Source organism: Peromyscus maniculatus, chromosome 4, assembly GCF_049852395.1.
Source record: "Peromyscus maniculatus bairdii isolate BWxNUB_F1_BW_parent chromosome 4, HU_Pman_BW_mat_3.1, whole genome shotgun sequence".
In the NCBI taxonomy this organism is placed as follows: Eukaryota; Metazoa; Chordata; class Mammalia; order Rodentia; family Cricetidae; genus Peromyscus; species Peromyscus maniculatus.
This window is the reverse complement of record NC_134855.1, coordinates 124041275-124057887: the sequence shown is the minus strand read 5'-3', so window position 1 is coordinate 124057887 and position 16613 is coordinate 124041275. Positions and strand designations below refer to the sequence as shown.

The 16613-nt window shown below is 42.7% G+C and overlaps 1 protein-coding gene across 1 annotated transcript; it reads right to left on the bottom strand.

Annotated features, from left to right (window-relative positions):
- Window positions 1-1240: 1240 nt before the first annotated feature.
- On the bottom strand, window positions 1241-15739 carry Naa20 (N-alpha-acetyltransferase 20, NatB catalytic subunit). The gene is made up of 6 exons (XM_006984476.4): window positions 15470-15739; window positions 10091-10115; window positions 7584-7674; window positions 6675-6810; window positions 2152-2297; window positions 1241-1773 (listed from the first exon to the last, which is right to left on the bottom strand). The coding sequence occupies exons 1-6, from the start codon at window positions 15520-15522 to the stop codon at window positions 1688-1690; spliced, it is 537 nt and encodes a 178-aa protein (XP_006984538.1). The 5' UTR covers window positions 15523-15739; the 3' UTR covers window positions 1241-1687.
- Window positions 15740-16613: the final 874 nt, after the last annotated feature.

The window sequence follows — 16613 nt, the reverse complement described above, 5'->3', positions numbered from 1 at the left end:
TGAGAAAATGCATCTTCCAGCATGCTGTAGAACATGGGAGCTCCTAACTGATGCTTAACAGTTGTCATAAACAGCAGATGTCCAAAGGACCCATAGTGACTGTGTGCTCAGTGAGGACGCTGAAAGAGCACAGGAACATACTTGTTGGTGCAGCTCACATTGTGACGTAGTATTTGCCTGGTCTTGGAGGCACTGTTTTTTATCTGTACTTCACAGCCATATTTTCTTGTGTTGCTCACTACCCAATTCCTAGAACTGGTTTTTACCTATAAGAACCATTAGTAAACAACTGATTATTATTAAAAAAGCAACTTAGTATTATTACTAAATTTGGTCTTGAAAACAAGATAATTTTTAGAAGAAAACAGTACTACTGAGTAAACAAACGATAGATGTTTCTAGCCAGCCACCAGACCAGCACCAGGCTCAGGTGTCAGTTGAAGTCTGCTAGTCAGGAAGGAAATCTGTCATTGACTATCCTTTGAGTGGTGCAGATTCAAGATGGAGGTGAAAGCAGATCAGAATGCTAGTTCCATAACGAAGTCTTCCTAGAGCTGTTCTGCTTATGTTGTTTATACATTAAGACAAAAATTAGTGACTTTGCTCTTCAAGTTCACAGGTAACAAATGTGCGCCAGTATGAAAGGCTTAAGGCAGTGCTATTCCTCTCAGGAGAACAAATTCATTCTCCCCAACTTTAATATCCCAAAATAAGACCTTTCTAAAGAAAATGCTTTTAAATCAGGTGCTACCACTTGAGGGCAAGATGGAAGATTACTGGAGGCAAGTTCAAGGCCAGCCTGGGCAACAGAAACAAGACCTTATCTCAAAGAAAAAAGAATGCTAACACACATGCATTTTAATGGTCATTTCACATGGGGTATTTGGTTTTGGGTTTTTTTTTGTTGTTGTTGTTGTTCTTTACTGCGGGAATAATTCAATACATGCCTGTGATCTAATTACATGGCTTTTAGGAGTTAGATTGTTTCCCCTTTATAGACTCACATTCAAAGACAGGATTGACCAGTGTTAGCAGAAACGATCTGGGACCAGCAGTAGGAAAGGTGTTATTTGGGAAGACTTTCACACAGTAAGAAGGAAGCTTAAGTATGCCAGACAGGGATGATTTCAGATGTGCATTAAAAAATGTTTTATATAAAAGTCAAAACAGAGAGAGGCACCATATCCTAAACAATAACCCTCCATAATCATGATTAAAAGACAACAAACTTCAGAAAACATTCATAGTCAACAATGTATTTTACTATACATCTCAGATTTATACATTTCATATATGCTTTTAAAGCTTCAATTAACAGTTCAATACAAAATAAAATATATATATATATTTATATATGTGCAGCAGTGGTTCTCAGGCACTGGAGTTAGGAGGATGGAGGGAGTCTTTCCTTGGCATGTACTGTTTGTTGCATACTGTCAACCATGAGAGAGGAACGTGTCCTTCTGACTTAGCTGCCTTGATTGAATTTTACTATGGCAAACAGTTTGAACATGTATGCTATTGCTCATTGGAACGATGAGATTTGAAGTTTATAGCCTGTATTTTCATAAAGTCTTTAAGACCTAAATGATCAGTTTCCTCCTAATAGAGCTCCAAGATCATCCTATGAAAATAATTATGTCCACAAACTTGTCTGGAACGCCTGCCTAAGAACCACTGCCTATGGTTATTCAATGTCCTCAGGCCTCACAGGATGAGGTAACGGTATGATGGATTTCTTCTCGGTGTCTCTGGAAAGTGCTTTCCTCATATCTGTTAGGAAGCAAAGGTTAATGTAAGCAACCAATACCGAACTTTTAGAATCAACTGGAGTGTATGGGTTAGGTTCCCATCAGGTTTTGTGCCCTCCTTGCAATCCTACCTAAGTGGTATGTACTTAGGAGACTCCCAACTGCAAGTATGCAGGTACTAACCAAACCCCACCTCCGAGTCAACCAATAGAAACGTTCTTTACCACAAAATGATCATTTATATAAATTAATTTAGACTAACCAACCAGTGGTTAACTATTACTAAGTTCATAAACGTGATTCTTTTGGATTTATTAAAATGAGTATTTAGGCCCGTGAGGGAAATAACTATTTTGACTTTCTCTTGGAAAGTTACTGCCATGGCATGGAGCTTGCTTACCATAGGCATCCTCGTCAGGCTCCCCGTTGCTGGCTGAGTAGTACTCGATGACTGTCCTGTAGACACTATAACCCAGCTGCTTGTACATGTTGACTGCAACTTGATTGGACACTCTTACGAAGAGATCAACAAAAAATCCACCTTTTCTTTAAAAAAAAAAAAAAAAAAGAGAGAGAAAATGTTAAAACTGTTGAGAACTCTAGGCAGTAACTGGCATAGATCTTTAAAAATACTTGTGACAGGCATTAGGGCTCATGCCTGTAATCCTAGCAGTTGGGACTGAGCTGAGAGAACTGTGGGCTCAAGGCCAGCCTAGGCTACAAAATGACATCAAATTATTATCATTATTGACTAATGGTGATAACCTTGCAGCTGACATCTTTTATAACAAATGACCCAAGTATAGCTGTTCTATTAGTTATGGATATACTTTTGTTGAACATCTCCTGATACAATGTCTTATTAGGGATATCATTGCTGTCTTACTGGTGTATGTACACTGTAAGCTTGATTAGATTCTAACCTGTTTGTACCAAGTACATGCCTAGTACATGAGACATGGTTTCTTTTTCTTTTCTTTCTTTCTTTTTTTTTGGTTTTTCAAGACAGAGTTTCTCTGTGTAGCTTTGTGCCTTTCCTGGAACTCACTCGGTAGCTCAGGACGGCCTCGAACTCACAGAGATCCACCTGCCTCTACCTCCCAAATGCTGGGATTAAAGGTGTGCACCACCACCGCCTGGCCAGACATGGTATCTTGGTGTGACATTAACTACTGAGATGATTATGCCTATTGACCACTTAAGTCGTCTCCTTTTGTACAGCACTTAGTGACCTTTCTGTTTTTTCCTAGTCACTATATTCCCTTGTGTGCTGAATATTCTACAATGTTTTGGGTTTTCTGCAAACTTTCAGGTTGGTTATCTTTGGGTGAGCGAAGCTACTCCACTTAGTTAAATGTGGAGTAATGAGCCTTCCCTGTATGGCTAGCACTGGTTACAGCCTGCTTAAGTTCTCTACACTGAGGTCATAGAGACACTTTCCATGTTATACTCAGTTCCTCTCCACATCCATGTTTTTAATAAATCTAGAATGTGTATGTAATAAAGAAGTAACCAGGGAGACATTTTGCCCATCCACTTGTCTCATCATCTTTACCAAAAAAAATCTACCTTTCCATTCTGATCTACAATGCAGCCTCAGGTATGCCAAGATTCGCTTTCTTTATTCATAGCTGCTCCAGCACCAAATCTACACTACACATTCGACCTGACCTGATAGGGCAAATCTACCCACTGTTCAAGAGTATTTTGTCATATTTTTGTTGCTGTTTCTTTTTTTTTTTTTTTTTTTTTTTTTGGTTTTTTCGAGACAGGGTTTCTCTGTGTAGCTTTGCGCCTTTCCTGGAACTCACTTGGTAGCCCAGGCTGGCCTCGAACTCACAAAGATCCGCCTGCCTCTGCCTCCCGAGTGCTGGGATTAAAGGCGTGCGCCACCAACGCCCGGCTTGTTGCTGTTTCTTTTTCCCCTGTTTATATCTTAACACCCCCGCCCCCAGTAGGATTCTGGCTATAATTACTTTGGCCTTAAGGCTGGTCCCAAAACTCACAGTACTTTCTTTCCATCTCGGTCCACTACTATAAATGTTAAGAGTACTCTCACATGGTTTTGCTTAGATTTTTCTCAAGCATATTAATGCTTTGATGCCAATTTTAATGACACCTCACCTCTTTCTAGGTTTTACTGTTGGTATATTAAAATCTATTGTTTTTAATTAATTCTAAGTACTTAACAAAACTGCTGTCGCAGATAGAATGCTTGCCTCTCAGTCCTTTTCCATTTTTTCTTACTTTCCTTTGCTATGTGGATTTCCAGTCTATTTTGAAGAGGGGCTGACTGACCTTTGTCCCTGGCTGCAGACTGTCATCAAACACTCTACAAGGTTTTGTACAAACTTTTTTCAGGTTAAGATACTCTCCTCACCTATTTTCTAGTTAGTTATCTACACTATAGCTAATGAATAATCAAACACCTTGGCTCCTGGTGTATTCTTTTGACTCTGAAGCTATCTACCAGCAGTTTTTCTGCAGCTTGTGCACGCTGGTGACATTTCCTCAGATCTCTGTCCTTACATTGGCAAGGGTATCTTAGCCTAAAGACTGGTTTTGCTTTTCTAAAACTGACCTTACTTTAAGTGACTCCCTACACACACACACACACACACACACACACTTTGTCCAGTCTTTTTACTGTGGATAGCCCAAACTGGCCTTGGATTCACAGCAATCCTCCTGCGTGATAGGATTCCTGGCCTGGAAATCTGACATGGCTTTTGTTGTAGAAAAAGTCTAGCTACTCTTAAGATAGGGTTGACTTGCAAACTATTTCCTTTTGTACCACCCTCATGCTAAGAATGGCTTTTAAACTGTTTGCCTAGATAGCAAATTTATGTAACAGATCTGTGTGGCTGCAGTCTGCCCCCTCTGCCCTGGAAAAGGTTTGCTGACCTATGTTCTGTACCCTACTTGACTTCCTGCCACCTGACAGTTTTTACAGAGAGGCAGGTTCGGCTCTCCGTAACAATTTATCCATTTTTTTGTAGTTTCCAGGATGTATAACATTGTTACACTTGGTGGATTAAAATTTTGAAAAATCTTTTGAGTGTGAGCATGCCATGGTGCACGTGTGGCAGACAGAGAACCACCATGGATTTGTCTTCCTGCTTCGCCTGTTCTCCACTGTGTACATCAACTGGGCTTCTGGGGATTCTTGTCTCTAACTTCTATCTTACCTTATGAGCAACTGAGCCAAGAGGTATATTACCATGTTGAGCTTTTCACATAGGTTCTGGGGATCTGAACTCTGGCCCTCAGGCTTGCATCATGCCAGATTCCCAGCTAAGTCCTTTATCTGTATGCAGTGGCCCCTTACAGTATGAAAAAATCAGCTGCCTTTTGGCTATACTTTGTAAGATAATTTAATATTTTATTTTCAATCTTTATAATCTTACATATATGTCCTATAAACGGAATATGTATTATTTTTCTTTTTGGTACTGCTGGGGATGGAGCCCAGGGTCTTGTACTTGACTACTGAGCTGCATCTGTAGCCCATGGCACTGCAGTCATTAGTCATTCATTGCTACTTACTTTCTCTTTTAACTTGATTTTTATTCTTTACTCCTATATGAGTATTATTTTCTACACGATTTAACATGCATCCAAAAAGACATGAATATAATGCTTATGTGTGTATACTTCACACAAAATAATGAAGTCTCAGAAATTGAAAAGGAAGACAGATTAGTAATTTTCTTACCTAAACAGACAGAATATAAGACCTATTAATAAAATCCATAAATACATATGCTAAGGTTACAGCTCATCAGAACCCATTTCCTCTTTGCCTGTCTATCATATAGTAATGTCATTAATAAATGTGTGTGTTCCATCTTCCTCCTAATATTCAGTCCAGGGAGAACTTTCAGAACATCACAAAGGCTGGAGAGATGGCTCAGAGGTTAAGAGCACTGGCTGTTCTTACAGAGGTCCTGAGTTCAATTCCCAGTAACCACATGGTGGCTCACAGCCATCTGTAATGAGAACTGGCGGCCTCTTCTGGCTTGCAGGCAGAACACTGCATATGTTCTTTAAAAAAAAAAAAAAAAAAGCCGGGCAGTGGTGGCACACACCTTTAATCCCAGCACTCGGGAGGCAGAGCCAGGTGGATCTCTGAGTTCGAGGCCAGTCTGGTCTACAGAGCGAGATCCAGGACAGGCACCAAAACTACACAGAGAAACCCTGTCTCAAACCCCCCCCCCCCAAAAAAAAAAAAAAAAAAAAACCTTCTTTTTCAGCAAAACTATTCTGTTGCCAGGTGTGCTTAGCTCTGGCCACAGGCTATTTTAGATGTTGAGGGAAAACATCAAAATTCTACACACCCATTACTGCTACATTTCCTTTTGATGACAGAATTTTTATGAAATGGGCTTCTAACACTTGCTATGATTAAACTAGTACTTACATGAAAACCAGTGGAAATGGGCTATGTTGCATGTGTTTCAAGGTTTAAGAAGTCATTCAGTGCTCAATAGTATACTTCTCCTTCATTAGTGGATGGCCATAGTTAAAAATAAAGGACTTAGCATTTTATTTCTTTTTCTATAAATGGCTACTAGCTGTTAGAACAGAAACGAACTTAAAACTCAACTACTTTATATGCCTAGAGACATCTCCCATAGTGTCAAGATCACCAAAGACCTTCCTTGAAAGGTTGGTCATGTTTGATTCCAACCCGTCAGCTAGATCAGAGGTCCACAGCCGGTCACACTGTGTTAGTTTTCCTCAACAGCAAAGGAGCAGCAACGATACCACTATGAATCTAACAGAACTGTAGGAACTACTACAAGCTGAAAATGAAATTACTAAGTCAGTTCCACACACTCACAAGATGAAAACACCCTTCAGATATTCAACAGCAAAACAGGGTTCATAAATCACTAGGTGTATTTGAAAAATGGCTCTCACCTTTCTGAAATCTCCTCTAGTAACTCCATGAGTTTAGCAGCCAAACCAAGACGGCGGAATTCAGGGGCGACAGACAGAGCTGTGACGTGTCCATGCCACTCTTCCCTAGCTACTGAGCCTTCTGCTTTGCCCATAACTGCCAACAGAGAATTGCATCAGTAATTAATCCACTAGTTTGCACATAAATGTAGAATTACAGTTTGTCATTCATCTTTTATAATAAGAATGTACCAAAGTTTTAATACTTTGATTTGAAACTCCACTTGCAAATATTCTATACTTACTTCTAAAGTCAGACTTCAAATATTTAAAAATGATAAACTAAAAACCAAGAAAGACAACTAAGGATACTTTTTGTCTGAATAAGCTACATTTGAAGTTACATTCACAATGTATATATAATCATAGCAATTCATAGCTCAAGTTTTCTTTTCTTTTTTTTTTTTTTTTGGTTTTTTCGAGACAGGGTTCCTCTGTGTAGCTTTGCGCCTTTCCTGGAGCTCACTTGGTAGCCCAGGCTGGCCTCGAACTCACAGAGATCCGCCTGGCTCTGCCTCCCGAGTGCTGGGATTAAAGGCGTGCGCCACCACGCCCGGCTTTCAAGTTTTCTTTAGAAATTAGTTAAGTGCATATGCTTTAATCGCTGCATTATATACCAAGCAAACTATAGGAATCTAACATGGAATGAAAGATCCAAAAAGACTTAAATCATGTTTGTTAGGTTCACTGCTGGAGCTCTTGGCCTAGCACAAGGCTGGACACAGAGATGTGGTAAAGTGTTGGTAAGTGATCAGAACATAAAATCCCATCCTTCACGGTTTGCTTCAAATTCTATAGAGTAAAGCAGACTGAAACCTGTATTAAAATCTCTACTCACCCAAAAAAAAGTACTAGTGGTTCTGTACTTACTATAACCCATTAGTTCTCCGCCAGGTGCCTCTGCAACGATGAAATACTCTGGCCAGTGGGCAAGGTACTGTAAGTAAAAAGGAATCCCATACTAGACCTGTTAAGGAATATGAGGCGTAATAAGCAGCAAAAGGTTCTTCATTACAGGATATTTTGGGGTGTGTGTAGGAGGGGGTTCATTTAAAATATATATTATCAGATAGCCAGGTACGGTAGTGTGTGCCTTTAATCCCAGCACTCAGGAGGCAGAGAGAGGCATTAGGATCTCTGAGTCTGAAGCCAGCCTGGTCTATATAGTGAGTTCCAGGACAGCCAGGGCTCTGTAGAGGAACAAAACAAAAAATGAAGAGGTGGCTTGGTAGATCAAGTGCTTGCTGCATAGTTGTGAGGACTGGAGCTCAGATACCTATCTCCCACATAAAAGCTGGATGGGCATGGCTACCTGCTTGGAATGCCAGCACTCGGGGAGGGTGTGTAAATAAAGTAGAGAGTGATTAAGAAAGACAGCTGACATCAACCTCTAGCATCTACATACACTCTCCACACACACATGAAAAAGCATTGTCATTTTATCATCTGCTTAGAACATTGTAATTTCTCTAAATATACTATGAAATGGAATATTTACATTAACACTAATCTTTAGCAAAACTGCCTGGAAATGCAGCATGGATATGGTACCATCTAGTAAAAAGCAGAATCTAATACGCAGTATGCCTCCATGCTGATCAGATTGTTACCTAAGGCTATGTATGCCATTCACCATCTGAGATCACTTCTTAATCCGCCCACCCTGTGACTGGAAATTGAGTTTCTCTCAGATTCTCTCAACTACTTGGCACATAGCTGCTCAGCACATTTTTATTTCCTGGATTGCACTGGAAAATCAATAGCTAGTTTCTACTTTGACTGCTGCTGTGCCACTATTAAATGTATTAAGGAATCAGTTATGTTGAAAGGAAATGCCTGACTGGCCTGGCCTGTGCCTGTAACCCCAGCACGACAGCAGAAGCAGCTCTAGTTCAAGCCAGCCTGGGACAGAGCGAGACGCTATGGCTTGGCAAGGGTAAGGGAATAGTTACTCTTCAACCTGGGGTCCTTACTGCTATGATCCACTACTGTGTTTGCTTCACCTTGGTGTCAGCTTCCTGGTGCAATTAATAAGACGACCTTATTAATAATACACTTTTACTAAGAAGTTCCCAGAAAGACCCCCTCAGGGTTAGTCTTCAAACTCTCCTCTAAAGGGCAGTCATTTCTTCCAGAACTCAACAGGGCAAGCCAGCTGGTCTTCCTGCCATCCAGCAACTGACACTACAACCATCTCTCTTCTGCTTGATGGAGAAACCCAGAGATCTCCCATAAATATTCCCACTCCCTACATAAACACTAAGGCTTATACGTTCAAAGTAAGTTGACTTGCAGTCCACTATTTCCCCTATTTTACTATACAATGGAAGTTTTCGTGATACAACTCTTCAAAAACCTAGATAGACCATTCAATACTCTGAGCCTTTTTGCTTTTTCTACACCATTCCTGATGTGGCCCCTTGGTGCTTGTACTTGTTAACTGTGTTGCTGCACAGCATTCCTTTGCATGGGAACACAGCTTACATACCCCTCCCTCTGCCAGGGGACACCTGGGTCATTTGGAAAAAAAAAAAAAAAAACAACCTTTTACAATTCTGGATGATCTGATACATTAAACTGGGTGCTCACATGATTGTACTTTGTCTTTTGACTGGTGAGACTGAGTTAAATCTTCATTAGCCTCCTCTGCCCTTGTAAGCTACCAGTTAATTCCCCAACCTACTAGCAGTAGTCAGTGGAACATGGTCTAGAAATCCTGTTTGTGTTGTAAGCCACCAATCTTACTGCAGCGGAATCAAGAATACCCTAATTTATTTACCACACTTTTTGCTCATTTTCTACTGAGATGAGAGAAACTGCTATTACCAGAATCCTTTATTCACTTCAGCAACACATCAGGAGACAGATACTGGGCAGTGAGAGAGGCTGTGTAGTGCTTCCCAAAGAGATCACCTCCCCTCTGCTGACTGCACAGCCAGAAACACAGACACAAAGGTGTGTTCTGGAAGCTATCTAGACTCAAAGACCCAGGTGCTCATGAGCATGGCTGCTGGAGACATCACGGAGTAGGTGTACCTGAGCTACCCGCCCCTCTAGACTTGGTTCACAGCAGACGGAGGCCCCCAGTCACTGTTGTGTTACTGCTGTGTACAGCCAGGTTTACTGTGGCTGGCCAAGGGGAGCAGCAGAGCTACGGTAGTCCTGATTCATACAAAGTCATTGTGTTAACAGGGTGTGGGCAAGCCCAAGGCCACTCCACTCTCATTTTTGTGATCACTTCCAATGTTGCTTATGCTGTTCAAAACCTACATGTTTCAACCTTTTTCAGTACTCATCTGTTTTTTCCTTCTGTTTCTCCAATTTTCTTTTTCTTCATAAATAATCCTTAGTTTTACTTTTTTCTCAAAAAAGGATACAGTTTCTGTAAGTGGATCCAAGTTACTGAAAGAAACAAGAAATGGCAAGAATAAGAATTCCTGAATTCAATTTAAGTAAACTTGTGAAAACTACAGAGATTATGTTAATCAAAACAAAATATGGGCTGGGCGTGGTGGCACACACCTTTAACCCCAGCACTCATGGGAACAGAGACAAGCGGCTCTCTGCCAGCCTGGTCTACAGAGAGTTCCAGGACAGCCAGGATTACACCCTGTCTCAAAACCCAAACAAACAAAAAACAAAATGTGTTTCTTGTACAACTCTGAAACTAACCTGAGAACCAATGAAAATGATTTAAATGACCCAGTAGCCACATGTGGCCCCAATAAAGGGATCTGTACATTTTCATTGAACTGCTTCTTTACAAGCAGAATTACAGCTAACTCCACCGACTCTTGTACTTCTGTAGACATGAGGACCAGTTAGGCATGTGTCTCCTAGTACAGCCAGTCAACTCCCCTGCTCCCTACTGCGCCACCCCGCCTACCTCTGGGCCTTCCTTACACTTTACCCTTCTCAATGAGTACTTCCCACCTTCACTTTTCCCCACTACTACAAATCCTCACTGACCCCGTGCACTTTCAACCCAATTTCACTGGACTTCATCCTGCTTCCTCCTGTTAACCAAGCCCTGGTGCTGGCGGCAACTACCCAACATGTCCCATCACACAACCCCAAACTGAGCATTCTTGAAAACATCTCCAACCATCTCTCACCCTTCACTTTCCTAGTCAGTCTTTTGCCAGGCTCAAAAGCAGCTATTTCAACTATTTCCCTTTCTTGTCAATCTTTGAACTCTGAAGGACATCAGGTAGACATTCCTCTAGTCCAACGATTCTCAACCTTTTGGGTTTCAAAACCTGTGCCAGTGGAGTATTATGAAAATATCTCTTACTTCCTAAGAGAATGGAACTTTTGCCAGACCTCCGGGCCAGAGCTGTTAACACACTTGAAATCACTTGACTGTTAGCCTACTGTATGTATACTCATCCTGTTTGTTTAACCTGCCTTTAAAAGAACAATGTAACAATCAACCTTACTTGCCTTGGATCACCCATGTAATCAATTTTTAGAACCTAATACATAGCTGTAACCTTAAGTTACATACTCTTTCATGCCCCTGACCGAGAACAATGCATGTGCATCACTTGCAGGAAGCAGCAGACACAGAGGTTGAAGCAGTCCCCTAAAATGAATATCCTCCACAAAGGTCAAATACAGTGTTTGGATATTGGCTGATAAACAATGGTATGTGTGATGCTGTTTGTTGTCTTGGCCAGTTAGGATCAGTTGGAGCAAGAGATGGAATCCCTTGTAAAATCTGTTACAGATTTCTGTGAAGTATCCCACTCTTTCCCCATGTGATGTTTTCTGTGCTGTTCCATAAAGACAGAGTGAATTTATTTATAAAGATAGTGTATTTATTTATAAAGTGTACTGGTTGGTTTTTTGTCAATCTAAACCTAGACATCTGGGAAGAGGCAATCTCATTTGAGAAAGTGCCTCCACAAAACTGGTCTGTAGACAAGTCTATGAGGCATTTTCTTGACCAATGAATGGCTGATGTGGGAGGGCCCAGTCCACTGTGGGTGGTGCCATCCCTGGGCAGGTCATTCTAGTGTGTCTAAGAAAGCAAACTGAGCAAGCCAGGGAAGGTGGCGGCAACCAGCACTCCTACATGGGTTCTGCTTCACTTCCTGCCTCCAGGTTCCTGCCTCGGCTTCCCTCAGTTGACTGACCCAGGATATCTGTGGTCTGTGTTTATTACAGCAATAGAAACCTTAACCTATACGGGCTATGTAAATATTTCCAATTTTAAGTTCTTCATTTAAAAGTAAATACATGTTGACATGAATAATTTTACCAAGAAATCTAGTGATGTAAACAAAAAACAAGTGACAGTGGCATTGTAGTTTTTCAGTGTCTGACTGAAAAGAAAAACAGTTGACTCCTCTAGTGCTTGTAATGCTTGCTATTGAAGAGACTGGATGCCTACAAAACCTCCTTCTTAGCACTGTGAGAGAGAACAGCTTTGACTTGACGGAAGTCATGAACTAATCCTGAGGACCTCTGGGTGCTGTGGCCCTGCCCTGTGGAGTCGGTACCCTCCACTTAACTCCTTCACATCTTTGGCTCACCTCAACTCTCCAACAGGCTGCCCTTCCTCATCTCTTTCTACACAAATGCAATAAATCATAAGGAAACTGCCAAAGGCCTAAGGCTGACTTCACCCACCTACCTAAAAGCACCTGCACCCCGATGCTGCTTCTCTTCTGCCATTACACAGGTGACTGACCACACCCTCCTCACCATTCAGGACACCTCCCTCAACTCTTCCTCTCCTGTATGTGCAGGTCTGCCTCTCCCTGAAAGGAGTGTACAGATGTGGCACACACACACTCCTGTATGTGCAGGTCTGCTTCTCTCTGAAAGGAGTGTACAGATGTGGCACACACACACTCCTGTATGTGCAGGTCTGCCTCTCCCTGAAAGGAGTGTACAGATGTGGCACACACTTACTCCTGTATGTGCAGGTCTGCCTCTCCCTGAAAGGAATGTACAGATGTGGCACACACTCAGCCACCACCACTCTACTTGGAGTCCTCTTGTTAGCTGGCTTCTGGAACCCCACCCCAGATTTCCTCCCACCTGGTTTGGCCTATCAGTCTCACTTACTCTAGCATTTGGCACTCTGAGGGGACAGTGTAGAGTTTTGTTTTCATTTTTTAAAAACATTCCTTCCATCGTTGATGTCATTGTCATCTAGCTTCCTGGCCAACTGTCACTATCCTCAGAGTGCTGATCCTTAAAACCCAATCTTTTGACCCACTGAGCATCTCAGTGCACTTGTCAGAGAAGACTCCAAGATCCAGGCCTTTACACTCTCAGACCTATCTCTTAGGCTTTAGCACTGACTAGACTCCAGCTGCATAGGCTACCACCTCCTACCCAGATAAACAGATACCCAGCCCAGGTATCCACGATCCATCTTATTCCCCGACACCCTTTTCAGTGACCTTTTCCTTCAATACCAGAAGCTGTATCCCTTCTCACTAAAGTTTCTATTCCCTGCTTCTTGTGTGTGCATATATACATACATATAGATGTGTGTGTGTGTGTGTGTGTGTGTGTGTGTATAAAACCTCTATTGTTATATATTATTCAGCTACCTGTTCTCTAAAATATAAATTCCATAGACACCAAGTGATTTCTGTTCTTCTCACTGCTGTGTCTCCAGCAACAGCACATATGTGAAATGATCTGCACTGGTTGCTTCTTTCAGTCCCTTCTCCACCACCTAACCCGTGACTCACTGTTTCCTAACACGGCCTATTATCAGAAATGAGAAAAGTAGGCTCCTTTGTTGGCATTAACAAGAAGAGGCGTTACCAAGCCAGGTGAGCTAAAATCTAATGTTTAAAAAGTGTTCATGTGCATTTTCTTCTACTTTATCCATTCCCATATTAAACCACAGTCTTCTCCTAAGTATTCAAAACTGATTCTCCTGTCTATTCTGAATACTTCAGGCACTGTATCATATACACAGCATCTCCCATCCTTCTAGGCCACTGCCAAGGACTCCTCAATGGCTTACCTGTCTGCTCTACCTCCTCTAATCAATCACCATGTACTCACCGGCTCAGAACTCAGATTGAAGTATTCTTAAACACCACGTGTCTCTACCTTTATAGATCCCCCCATCATATTCCCTAAACAACAGTATTGAGACTATTTATAAAACATGTACATTGCATTATATAAGTAACCTAATAGTGACTTACAGTACATGGGAAGTGCTTGGGTTATTTGCATACCACACCACTGTAATAAGGGGGGTGCACATCACTGGATTTTGGTGTCTGGTGGGAACTAGAAGCAATCACCCGTAGATACCAAAGAACCTCAGACTTGAGATCCTCCAGCCTTAGCCTCCTGAGTGCCAGGATTAACTGTTTTCATCATCTAATAGGTGTGGTATTTTGCCTGCATATGTGTCTGTGCACTACATGTGTGTGGGGTGCCCATGGAAGCCAGGGAAGGACATCAGAGGCTCTGGAACGGGTATTACAGCCAGGTGTGAGCCTCCATGTGCAGTGAACCCCTGTCCTCTGAAAGAGCAGCCAGTGTTTTAACTATGGAACCATCTCTCTCTAGCTCCATGGGACCAATTTAACAACCACCAGGGTGAATCTCCTAGGATAAGATTCCTTTCTCCACCTACTCCCTCGTAAGGGCTCTGTGCGTGTGCAATGCCTTCCTTTACCCATAAACTGAGGAAGGACATCAGCACACGACAGCATGTGTGAAGATTAAATGGCTTATTATTACATGAGCGCTTGCCAGAGGTGTTACATGCCATGAGGATTCAACACAGGCTGGGCCTAATAGAAATCGCACAAGACTGGATCTGAACTTCTCAACATGGTACCTAAAACTAGTTTCACCTGCTACCCTTGCTTTACATTCCCGGTTTCTCACCTGTGCCCTTCCCCCAAACTTCCTCCTCACCATATTTTCTTCATCAAGGTTCATCCAGTTATCTCACCCCAGAGTTCTTTCCCAAATGAAACCTGAACCACCTGGTCTGTAGTTCTCATTGCTCTGTCCTACATACAATAAGTGATGAAACTTACGTCAAGCGAATAATGCAGGTGATGTGTCCACAGGAGGTCACGGTGAAATGTTTAGCTTTTTAAATGAACATAAATTTCCAAACTAATATATTTTTTTCTTTTAAAAAGCGAGAGAGGGAGAACGGCAAATCACATGTCTTTTAAACTTGGATTGATAGAGACCACAGCACCGGGGTTTCCTGGGCACAGTGGACCCCCCCCCCCCACACACACACACACAAAAATGTAGTCAAGTATAGTGGTGGCACACTCCTCTAATCCCAGCACTAGGAAGGCAGAGGCAGAAGGATCTGGGAGTTCGAGGCCAGCCTGGTCTAACAGTGAGTTCCAGGAAGCCAGGAATACAAAATGAGACACCTTTTTTTATTTTTATCATTATTATTATTTTAAAGCGCTCGGCTTTGGGGCGCTCAGCTACAGTAACCACCAAGCACAAACCACAACTTGCTGCAGGGGCCCGGAGCACAGCAAGGTTACTTCACTGGGATACAATTTAACCAGCACGGCGCCGGTTCCCGGCCCACCCTCCGCTGTGAGCCCGGGTCGGGGAGCGGGCGCAGGGTGTCCAGCCCAGCTCGGCGTCTCCCCGGCGCCCCCCGAACGCCGAGCCTCGGCCAAGGTCACCGGCCAGCGCCCCCGCGCAGCGCCCACCCGGCCCACGGCCCCGCGGGGCTGACCCCGGGCCGCGCTGCGAAGGGAGCGGCTGCCCTGTGCCTCACTCACATGTTGTTGAAGCGGAAGAGGTCGTCGCAGGTGAAGGCCCGGAGCGTGGTCATCGCGCCGCAGCCAGATTTCCAAGCCCGCTCAGCGCGACCCCGCGCCCGCACTGCCGGAAGTGCTCGCGCGCGCGGCCGCCATGGGGCGGGACAAAGAAGTACTTCCGGACTAGAGGTTGCCGGGCAACAAGGATAGCGACGCAGCTCTCTCTGGCGGCGGAAATCAGCAATTGCCTGGGTGCTCCTAACCTGCAGACCTTTTCCAGAAAGTAGGCAGAATCATCTAGCAAGGAGGAAGAACCTGGGGTCAGGAAGCCAAATCATAAAAAACGAGCTTCAAAACCACGAAGATGCTTTACAGTATTAGCCAGGAAGTAGTCCCAAAAAGGATGGCTCAGGGCCTCATTTCTCAACCACCAGCATCAACCAGGGATGTGATCTTAAATTTTATGGTACCACATTAAAATGATAAAAAACAAAGATGAAAATGGTGTATAATGAGTGGTGGTGGCTCTCGTCTTTAATCCCAGCACTCGGGAGGCAGAGACAGGCGGATCTCTGAGTTCAAGGCCAGTCTGGTCTACAGAACAAGTTACAAGACAGCCAAGACTAAACAGAGAAACTTTGTCTAAAAAAAGAAAAATTAATAGTGGGGGGTGGGCACACCTTTAATCCCAGCACTCGTGAGGGAGAGGCCAGCCTGGTCTACAGAGCTAGTTCCAGGACAGCCAAGGCTACATAAAGAAACCCTGTCTCAAAAAGTCAAAAAAAGGAAAAAAGAAAAGAAAAGAAAAATGTGTATACCTATTGTATCTAAAATATCATTCCAATGTGTTATCTGTAGCAAAAAAGAAAAAAATTAGGTTACCTTTTTTTGGTAATAAGACTTTGAAATCTGGTGTGTTCATTTACATAATATTTTAATCTGAGAGGGAAATGACTGGAAATATTTGTTTCTGATACTGATTTTATTAAATTGTGTGATTAAAGAGCAGATAAGCAAAGAATGGTGCCTCATGCCTTCAATCCCAGCTTTAGGGAGGCAGAAGCCAGCAGATCTCTAAATGAGCTGGAAACCAGTGAGTTCCAGGCCAGCCAAGGGTACCGAGTGTGACCCTGTCTTAAATAAATAATAAAGATGATTGAGTCAT

Coding starts and splice junctions, on each gene's coding strand:
- Naa20 (XM_006984476.4), bottom strand. CDS start 15,522: ATGACCACGCTCCGGGCCTTCACCTGCGACGACCTCTTCCGCTTCAAC. Junction 7,675..10,090: donor TGGATCCACTTACAGAAACT/GTATCCTTTTTT, acceptor TAACAGGTCTAG/TATGGGATTCCTTTTTACTT. Junction 2,298..6,674: donor CTAGAGGAGATTTCAGAAAG/GTGAGAGCCATT, acceptor TTTTTTTTAAAG/AAAAGGTGGATTTTTTGTTG.